The 9,966-nt window shown below is 59.1% G+C and overlaps 2 protein-coding genes across 2 annotated transcripts in view; one reads left to right on the top strand and one right to left on the bottom strand.

Moving 5' to 3' along the window:
• The window catches only part of SYCE3 (synaptonemal complex central element protein 3), a 27,616-nt gene extending 26,064 nt beyond the window's left edge, over window positions 1-1,552 (top strand). The window contains exon 3 of the mRNA XM_029205837.1: window positions 1,300-1,552. Within this exon, the coding sequence (XP_029061670.1) occupies window positions 1,300-1,499 (200 nt within the window). The 3' untranslated portion in view covers window positions 1,500-1,552. The remainder of the gene's footprint in view (window positions 1-1,299) is intronic.
• Window positions 1,553-2,658: 1,106 nt separating this feature from the next.
• Window positions 2,659-7,060, bottom strand: KLHDC7B (kelch domain containing 7B). The gene is made up of 3 exons (XM_029206746.1): window positions 5,430-7,060; window positions 5,131-5,242; window positions 2,659-4,978 (listed from the first exon to the last, which is right to left on the bottom strand). Exons 1-3 carry the CDS (start codon window positions 6,481-6,483, stop codon window positions 2,860-2,862), a joined length of 3,285 nt encoding a protein of 1,094 aa, XP_029062579.1. The 5' UTR covers window positions 6,484-7,060; the 3' UTR covers window positions 2,659-2,859.
• Between the last annotated feature and the right edge of the window lie 2,906 nt (window positions 7,061-9,966).

Here is a 9,966-nt window from a genome sequence, read left to right as displayed (position 1 = left end):
CCGCACGTATCTCTGTCTGTTGAGGTGTACCGCACGTATCTCTGTCTGTTGAGGTGTACCGCACGTATCTCTATCTGTTGAGGTGTACTGCACGTATCTCTGTCTGTTGAGGTGTACTGCACGTATCTCTATGTGTTGAGGTGTACTGCACGTATCTCTTCTAACAGTTTTTCCCTAAACAAACAGATGCCACTTTCTATAAACTTCAAGTCTGCCACACTGCTGACCTCGGTTGTGTGTAGACATACATGTGCATTTGTTATTAATCATTCTGCCTATCTCTCTTTTTTTTTTTTCATTTTGCTTGCAGGATCTTAGTTCCCTGACCAGGGATTTAACCCATGGCCTCAGCAGTGAAAGTGTGGAGTCCTAACCACTGGACTGCCAGGGAATTCCCTACCTCTCTCTTCTTTGGTTAATTTCCTGAAGGACATAGTTTCCCAAAGTATCCAGCATTTTTTAACCCAGACAGGAGAAGTTCTAAGGAGATGTATTTACTGCAGAGAGAGACAACCCTGTTTTTCATAGTTCTAAAGGGGAGAACCACACCAGTGGGGGGCGGGTGCTGCAGAGGGAAGAGGTGGAGGTGGGGCTTCTGCACACACCATTGGATCTGTACAGGAAGCACATGTTCACCTATAGGCCCAGGGGATGCGGCCCTCAAGTTGCTCTCAAAGGGAAAGAGCAAGAAAGGTGGTCAGTGCAGTGGTGAGCACCAAAGGACACCTAACATGGAACTCGGCAAACCTTCCCAGAAGGAGGAGCCCCTGGACTGGCCTTATTGAAAGCAGAGAGGTGCCAAGGTGGAGGTGGGCAGGCATCCCAGGCCAATGAGCATGAGATAACCTGAGGCTCTAGCCTTGGGGGAGTGGGAGTGGTCAGCCCTACCTGAGTATGTGAGCTTGGGCAGGGTTATGACTTCTTGGGGGTCACCCGGCAACCACTAGCTGTGAACTGCAGATAGGTAAGGACCTGTGTTTACTCTCATTTTTCCTAACATTTCATGTCAGATTGGCCTCCAACCTTTTAGTGTTGTGGGCTGGTTTATCCAGAAGTTAAGGCTTGTGTGAGATTAGGGAAGGTTCATTACTGCTTTTCGTAGAGAGGAGTTTCAATAGGGCTGTCATGAGCCCTGTAACACATGGCCAACCCGCTTTCTCTCCTTTGAGTAATTGGGTGACTCAGCACGTCCTGTCCCCAGGATGCTGCGCATGAGCGGAGGCGCCCAGCCCTCGCTGGGGGGCTCCAGCGCTGCGGCAGCCCCGTGTGGCCTGACCAGGGCCTGTCTGGTTGTTCCAGTGCAGGCCACGTGGATGGCCTACGACATGGTGGTGATGCGCACCAACCCCACACTGGCGGAGTCCATGCGGCGGCTGGAGGACGCCTTCCTCAACTGCAAGGAGGAGGTGGAGAAGAACTGGCAGGAGCTGCTCGATGAGACCAAGCGAGCGCAGGAGGCCCGCCCGCCCCACACGGCCCGAGCAGGCTTGGCAGAGTAGCAGCGGCCCCAGAGCAGGGCTGTGCGCAGAGCTTGTTTCTCAGTAAACTTCTTTCCAAGCACAACCTAAGGACCCTTTCTGTCCCACCCAGCTGCATATCAAACCTTGTGGACAGCACATGAGAAGGGCGAGATGCAGAGGCTCTCGATGAAGTAGACGTACTCAGTGCCAGTGGTGCCGAACTTAGAATACAAAAACTAAAAGGGAGCCAGACGGGGACAAACCAGGTCAGAGGGTGGGACAGGCAGCAGTATTCAGTCAGATTTATTTACCTTCCTACAGTGAGTTCCAAAGCGAATAAGGGGGAACATTAGTTATTCAGTTGTGTATTTGGGGCACCAGGCTGGGCACTCTCGAGTGTGTCCTTATGTTCTCACAGCCCCGTTTCAGACAAGAAAAGCAATGTTAGATGTCTCTTCCAATCCACACAGCTAATAAGGGGCAGAACGAGGGCGAAACCCAGGCCTCACCTAGGAAGGGGGCTGGCGGGAAGTGGGGCGGGCTTCTGGAGGGGCTGAGCCGGCAGGAGAGACCCCACCAGGCTGCAGAGGGGTATGAGCTGAGTGGTCCTGCACGGCCTGGGCTGGGGTCTGGGCAGGGGCTAGAGCCAGCAGGGCACTTTCACAGACAAGGGTTCTAGGCCCTTGAGGTCAGTCAGACAAAAGAGGGCTTCAGAGCTGTTCCAGGGGAGAGCCAGCCAGGCTCCCAGAGGCCTCAGGACAGGTAGAAAGTCCCAGAGACAAGGATGTTTTCCTGGGGACTTGTTTGCTCCCTGGTCCCCCTTCCCACCCCCTTGAGGGCTCCTTGCCTGGCCTGGAGCCCCAGGGACAGACCCTAGGAAGCAGAATGTGTTCCCAGCCATCTCCTTCCTCGGCTCAGGGGTTGCCAGGCTCCTCAGTGGGCCAAGTCCTGGTGCCCAGGGACACGTCAGGCTCTCGGAGCCCAGGGAGTCCCACAGGCAGGTAATTCCCAGGCAGTGGGGTGGTGCTGTGAGAGAGGATCTCTGTCTGGAGGAGGGTGGGTGAGCCAGCAGAGGCGCTGGGTAACCAGAGAGGGAATTAAGTCCTAGAGGAAGGAAGCAGCTTGGGTGTGGTGGGAGGTAGGATACCAGGCTAGGGACACCCAGCGACCAGCTCCCAAGTGCGGGGAGCCTGGGCTCTGAGGGGAGAGGCTTAGGGGAGGGGAGCGGGTGGAAGGCGGAGTCAGGAGGCTTATTAGAACAGAAAAGGAAAGTTGTCCCGGGAACAAGGGCAGAAAGTTCTGGATCACAGCCTCCTCCCCGTGCCCCTCCTGCCCTCAGACTCTGCCCCAGGGTCTCCCCGGAGAGCAGTGCTGAAGTCCCTGGTGTTCCAGCAGCCACTCAGAGGGCGGTCTGCAGCGGGTCCACGGGGGGCAGCGTCAGGATGAATGGGCAGAGGACCCCTTTGGCCCCCGGGGGAAAAGGCTTTAGCTCCTTGGCCTGGAACTGGGCGGTTCCCTCGGAGACCGTGAAGGTGGCTGTGACCTGGTGGTTGAGGCAGTAAATGGTGTTGCCCAGCACGGCGCAGCGGAGCGGGGCGGGGTCGGGCAGGGGCAGGGAGGCGGCCCGGCTCCAGGAGCTTGTCACGGTGTTGTAGCGCATCACCGCGGCGCCCACGCCCCGCAGCAGGTCGAAGCGGTACAGGAAGCCCCCCAGAGCCACAATGTCGCTGGACCGCCGGTGGCTGGCACTGTAGGGGCACTCGTCCCACGCGTCCTTCGCGGGGCTGTACCTGAGCAGGCGGTAGAAGAGGTGGCCGCCGGTAACATAAATGTCCCCCCGGCAGGCCACAGCTTCGTGAGCCACGGGGAAGCTGCCTGCAGGGAGGGGCGCACAGGAGGTCCAGGCGTCCGTGCGCGGGTCGTAGCGCTCCATGCTGTACAGACACTCGCCCCCAATGGCGTAGAGCAGCCCGTCCAGCGCCACCAGTTTGAGCTGGGCACGCGCCTGCCGCATGGGCCGCACCTGGCTCCAGATGTCGGTCAGAGGGTTGTAGCAGAAGACCTCGTTGGAGCAGACGGCCTCGGCACCGGATCCACGGATGCCCCCCGCCAGGAACAGATAGTTGTGCAGGGTGCAGAGACCGCAGCCCCGGAGCGGGGCCTCCTGGGGCACCTGGGTCAGGGGCCGCCACGCGTTCTCCCGGGGGTGGAACACGTACAGGAACGTGCGGGGAGGCGGGGGCGCGGGCCGCACCGCGTGAGTTTCTTCCACCCCACGAGGGTCCCTTGTGAGCCCCGAGCGGCTCACCCGGTAGAGGCTGGGCAGCACGAGGACCCCCAGCACCGCCTGGCCCCGGCTGGTCCGAAGGCTCAGGATACGCTCCCGGTCAGCGCCACTCAGCTGCCGGTAGAGGCTCGGGTCTCCCAGCACGTGTAGCAGATTGTCACTCATCCAGGCATAGGTCTCCTGGGCCAGGCGGGGGTCCCCGTGCTGCTGGGCAAAGGCCAGTGCCTCCAGGCAGCTGCCCAGGTCCAGCCATCGCTGCAGAGCCGCTGCCGCCGAGGATCTGGGCTTCTGGGGCCCCTCCACCACCCCCCAGCCCCCCCGCCTCTGCAGAAACACCATGAGTTTTTGGGCTTCCTTCTGCTTCTCAGTGAGGACCTGCCCGCTGCCTGCAGGGCTGGGCCCCTCACCGGGCTCCTGTCCTCGGCGCTGCCCTGGGGCTGCTGGGCTGGCCTCACGCTCAGAGCTCTGGGATATTTCGCACAAGCTGCGTTTCCGTGGCCGGGGGACAGGCTGTGAGTCCTGCCTTGTAACTGGGGAGGGTGCAGAGCCAGGCTGGGTCTGCTCCGGTGGCCGTGAGGGGGCCCTGGGTTCTGCAGCACCAGATGGCAGCGAGTCTGGATGTTTCTCCTCAATTCTCTCCCCTCTTGGGCCTGAGGGAGGGCCTGCGGTGGGAGCCTCCTTGGTCTCGGTGCTGCTCTGCTGTGGCCGAGCTCCAGCCTCAGCCAGGCCCCCTGTGCCTGCCCCTGTGACCAGTACAGCCGAGCCATGCCTGTCCTCACGGCTGGGGACGGCCTCTTCAGGGGAAGAGCCAGACTCTTTGTTCTCAGAGGGTGTGGAAGTGCTGGGATCTCTGGGGCTCTCCAGAGCTGCCCTCGGGACTGTCCCTTGGGGCCTCTCTGGCCTGGGGAAGGGGTGACTCCTAAGAACCATCGAAATAAGGTTTCCCCAGCTAGTTGAGAACTGCCCCTCCTGACTGCCCTTGCAGAGAACCACACTGGGCTTCTGAGGTGCAAGCCTTGACCCATTAGCAGGCCCAGGGGCTGCAGCTGTGACAGGGGATGGGCCTGGGGCAGGGGATGGGCCTGGGGCAGGGGCTGCAGCTGTGACAGGGGATGGGCCTGGGGCAGGGGATGGGCCTGGGGCAGGGGCTGCAGCTGTGACAGGGGATGGGCCTGGGGCAGGGGATGGCACTGCTTTGAGATTTTCATCCTCAGCAGGACCCTGGCCAACTCTGGGGGGCAAAGAGACTGACAGAGAGGAGTTCAGAAGAGTTGGGGCTACAGGTAAGAGACCTGGATGGGGATGTGCTGTGGGTGGGAGGGGTTTAGGGGTGTGTGAAGAGGACGTGAGGGAGGGGCTTGGGGAGGGCACGCAGCTGCGAACCTCTGCAGCTCGCTTCCCTCTGTCAGAGCCGCCAGCCACCTGGCCTTGCAGGGATCCTCTCCCTTCTCTAACACTGTGGCCCCCTTGCTCCTTTGTCCCTTCAGGCCCTGAACTGAAGAAAGGGTGGTCTCCAGAGCCGTTAGCCCCAGCCTCACCCGCAGTGCTGGCCTCTGTGGTCCCCTCCCCTTGGGACAAGAGTTGGTGTCCCCCCTGTGGCCCCTCTTGTGATAGGCCCATGGAGCCTGGGGCCTCGCTGAAGCTCCCGGTGACAAGGACCTCCCTCCTCGTCCGGGGCCAACCTTCCACGGAGGCTGGGGACCTCTGAGACTCCCTGGGGGCCAGGGTCCCAGCCTCCCTGCTCTCAGTAGCTTTGGCTCCTGAGTCCAGAGCTAGGACTGGGGCTGGTTGGGGGCTGCTCTTCCCAGGCCCCCTCTCTGAGACATCCATCGGGGGACTAGTCTTCAGGGTGTACGATGGGGGCAGCTCCTGGGGCAAAGGGAGCCCCTGGGAGCCCGCGGGGAGGCCGCTGGCTGCACCCACAGAATCCCACACACTCACCACAGCGCCCAGGGACAGGGGGTCCAGCCTTGGGGAGCGGCAGGTTCTCTCTCCTGAGCTGCGGTCCACCTGCCACCGGCGGCTGCCTGGGCCCCTCCCCAGTGAGCCAGGTGACGCCACACCTTGCTGCCAGGGGCTGGTGTCCCGTTGCACCATGTGGACGAGGGCCCGGTGAGCTGGTGCCTTGGCTTGGACGCCTCCTGCTTCTACCTGCACCTCCACTTCTCCGCCAGGACTCCGGGGGGTGAAGTGTATCAGGAGGGGGGCAGACGTCCCCTCTGCTTTGCTCTGACCCAGGAGGGCAGCACCTGGCCTGCGAGGCTCCCTTCCTTTTCCTCGGGGGGCTTCTGGAGTGGCATTACCACGCTGCTGTCCCAAGGCCCCTCCGCTGGCCACCTCACCAGGTGTCTTGAGTGGAGGTGTAGCTGTAGCAGCCAGACCTTCACCTCGCGGGGGCTCCTGATCCTGGGCCCCTGCTGCAGCTGGACTCCCCTGGCCACGTCCTGGAGGGTGTGGCTTCTCCTGCCCTGGGCTGTGTCCCTCGACACCACCACTGACCTTGGATTTCGGGGGCAGGGCTGTCCCAGGTCCTCCCACCTGTGAAGGTCGAGGGGCTGTGGATGCTGGACCTGCCGCCTCCTGGTCCTGCCCAGAGCCAAACCAGTGCAAAGCTAGCGCCGTGGCGGCCACCACAGCCAGCGCCAGCAGGGTCAGCACGACGCCATCCCAGTCTTCTTCCCCATCCCCGTCCCAGCCCCAGCCGGGGCTGTCAGCCTCCAAGACGCCCTGGGTCATGGTCTGGGTGGAGACCCAGCGTGAGGAGCTGGGCAGCAGGCTGGGAGCTATGTGCTGCGCACACCAGGTCCTGCTTCAGGCCTGGGTGCCACCTGGTGTCGCGCAGATGGCATCCGTGACGTGCCCCGCCCAGAGGGCTGCCCAGTTAAGGTGGCCCTGTGCTGGGGCCAGTGCGCCGCCCAACCTGGGAGGGGTGGGTCTCTGTGTCTGCACCCGGGCTTGGGTGTTGTTAGGAGGGCCTGGCTGGAGGTATCAGGAGACAGCATAACCCACGGCAGCTCCAGGAGCTCAGGGGCGTCCCCAGGCCCCTGCCCAGCTCCTGCCCCTTCCCTTTTTCCATAGCTTCCAATGGCAAATGGCAGCGTTCCTCAGCGCTCTTCTGGCATCCCAGCCGACCCACTTCTGCCTAAGAGATCCTCACACCCCCAAACTCATCCCACACCCCCGCGCCCCTCCTCTGAGCTCAGGGCCAGCCTCAGGGGGCTCTGGCGGGGAAGAGTTACCCACAGGAAGATGTTATCTGTAGCTGCAGCAACACGATGAGGCCCTGATGAAATTACCAGAAACCGGAGAAGACTATTCCACTCTTGGCCAGGGTGGGGGGGTCTCCCTGAGGAGGGGGACCATGGGGGCGGGGGTCCTGACCCTAAACACTGCCCAGCACACAGATGGGCTGCCGGGAAGGTGCACAGGTGTGAAGCAGAGGCTGGCGCTTCTCCCTCCCAGATACGCAGGTGCTTGGGGGGGGCCGAGGCCGACTCTCCCTTCCCCTCCTCCAGCAGCCTCTGGACTCTCCGTACCCTGAGTTCAGCAGAGATGGGATGGTTGTCAAAAGGAATTTTTAAGCTATCACTAATAAAGAGTGGACAAAGTAAAGAAAATCCAAAAGTTGTGTTTTCCTCTTTATTGGCCTCGTTTATCACAACCTTCTAGAGCCCTTGGGCCTCCCTCTGGGCCATCTTGACTGCCAAACGCCACTCTCACGCAGTGGAGAACCCTGAGCCCCCGCCAGCTCCATCTCCCATCACCACTCAGCCCTGGGAGACTTCACAAACCCTCCTCTGGCCCCGGGGCTCTATCAGTCTGACTTCTGGTGCCTCATCTCAGGCCTCAGCCTTCCCTCGTCCACCCCCTCCCTCCTCACCAGGACTCAGGCCCCTCACAGGCTGGCGTGTAGGTGCCCTGCAGCACTTGGCTTCTCAGGGGACAAGCCTTGTCTCCTCCATCTGCTTCTCACTTAAGCCGAGGAGTAAGTGTCAGGACAGGTGCCATGTGGGACCCAGACATGAAAAAGAGCCTGGAGCTCCTGGGAAAAAGGCAGGCCCCCATGACATGTACTTGTTCCTTCTTCAGGGACAGAGGACTCTCCCTGACTCAGGCAGTGAGGTGGCCAAGGCATGTCCCTGGCACCCAGCCTGGGTTCTGCTGAGCCTCAGGTATCTCACCCACCTGTCCCCTCCCAGCCTCCCCCCTCCCCGAGCGTATTAAGTGACAGTAAGAGGAAGGATGGAAGGGGGCCCTGCCTTAAGGTGGACCTCAAGCTGGTGGCAGGCTTTCTGGATGCCGCCCTTATTCTCTGTCCTGGTCCCAGGCTCTGCCTCTTGGTTAAGTTTGGGGTCCAACAACCTTGAGAGGATGGAGATGACACCATCGTCTGCACCTCTGTATCGGCCATGTGGTGTCCACCACACATCTCCACCCAGTACCTGAAGAGCCCTGTTGTCGGTCTGAGCACCAGGCTGCGGCCAGAGAACACGTGTCCACTAGGGGTACCTTAGGACACCAACTTCACAAGGTGCTGAGGACCGTGACAGGTCCTAGAGACACACAGGTGACCAAGGAAGGGTCTAGTCCCCTCCTCTGTGGAAAGGAAACACCTGACTTTGTCAAAACCCTTGACTTTGTCAAGGGCAAACCCTGCCCTTCGTGGAGCAGCTCCCTACTGGGAAGGTGAATGGAGACATGTTACCGCCCAAAATAGTGGGAGTTTTGCCCTCTTTCCATAGAGAGTAAAAATGTGGCACTGCTGAAAAGGTGACAGAACTTCAGAAGCACACAGGATCACCCACAGAAATTGTGAAACATGAGTAATGGTTCTGGTTGTGCTATGATGGCATAAATATCACAGATTCCCATTGAGGTAAAAATAAAGATCAAAAATATGGGTCCCAGGAAAGTCTGACCTGTAGCAGCCTCCTCAGAGCTCCATTTCCAGTTGCCTGCTGAGGCAGGACCCCTGTCCCAGTCCCTCCAAGGAATAGAGGGATTTGGGCCTATGGACCCAGAGATCCTGTTTCCTCAGAGACAACACAAGCAAAACAGGAATGGAGGCAGTCACCTGCTTGCCAGCAACCATGACCAATGCAGCTGGGAGTCCGGGAGGTGGGGAAATCCATCCACATGAGCTGATCCACTGCAGCACTCACAGGAAGACCCTCACTAACTGGTCACCAAGCCCCAACTACGCTAGCTCCCATGGTGCCTTTCTGAAACATTTGGTGGAGGAAAAGCCTAGTGTGATGAAGACATGATTCCACATGGAGAGCTAAATACAAATGGACAGCTAATATAAATAAGATGGTAGAGGGGCTTCCCTGCTGGCGCAGTGGTTGAAAGTCCGCCTGCCGATGCAGGGGACGTGGGTTCGTGCCCCGGTCCTGGAGGATCCCATGTGCCGCGGAGCGGCTGGGCCCGTGAGCCATGGCCGCTGGGCCTGCACTTCTGGAGCCTGTGCTCCGCAGCGGGAGAGGCCACAGCAGTGAGAGGCCCGCGTACCGCAAAAAAAAAAAAAAAGATGGTAGAGAGCTGCAAACTCCACTAAATGTAGGGTTTTTCTATTATTGGAATTTTTTAAAGGCAAGAAAGATTGCATAATCAGAAATGATATAAAACAAAGAATATAATATATAATCATGTTTATGTTAAAAGTATATATGTACTTTTATATATGTATAAATAAATCTAGAATACTGTTTAAGCCTTAGAAAATATAAATCTCAGGTTTAATAGTTATACAGTTATACCCAACAGGGGATACCTTTTAAGGAATCCATCTGAGGTTGGGAAAGGTTTATGCAGAAAAAAGTTATTTAAAAAAGACAAACAGGGCTTCCCTGGTGGCACAGTGGTTGAGAATCCGCCTGCCAATGCAGGGGACACGGGTTCGATCCCTGGTGCGGGAAGATCCCACATGCCGCAGAGCAACTAAGCCCGTGAGCCACAACTACTGAGCCTGCGCTCTAGAGCCCGCAAGCCACAACTGCTGAGCACGCGTGCCGCAACTACTGAAGCCCGTGCACCTACAGCCTGTGCTCTGCAACAAGAGAAGCCACTGCAATGAGAAGCCCACGCACTGCAACGAAGAGTAGCCCCCGCTCACCGCAGCTAGAGAAAGCCCGGGCTTAGCAACGGAGACCCAACGCAGCCAAAAATAAATAAATAAATAATTTTTTAAAAAAAAAGACAAACAATACAATGTGATTT

The sequence above is a fragment of the Monodon monoceros genome, unplaced genomic scaffold (genome assembly GCF_005190385.1).
Source record: "Monodon monoceros isolate NGI ecotype Baffin Bay Population unplaced genomic scaffold, NGI_Narwhal_1 Super_Scaffold_6, whole genome shotgun sequence".
Lineage (NCBI taxonomy): Eukaryota > Metazoa > Chordata > Mammalia > Artiodactyla > Monodontidae > Monodon > Monodon monoceros.
Note: the sequence above shows the minus strand (reverse complement) of the source record. Positions and strands in the feature narration are given on the sequence as shown.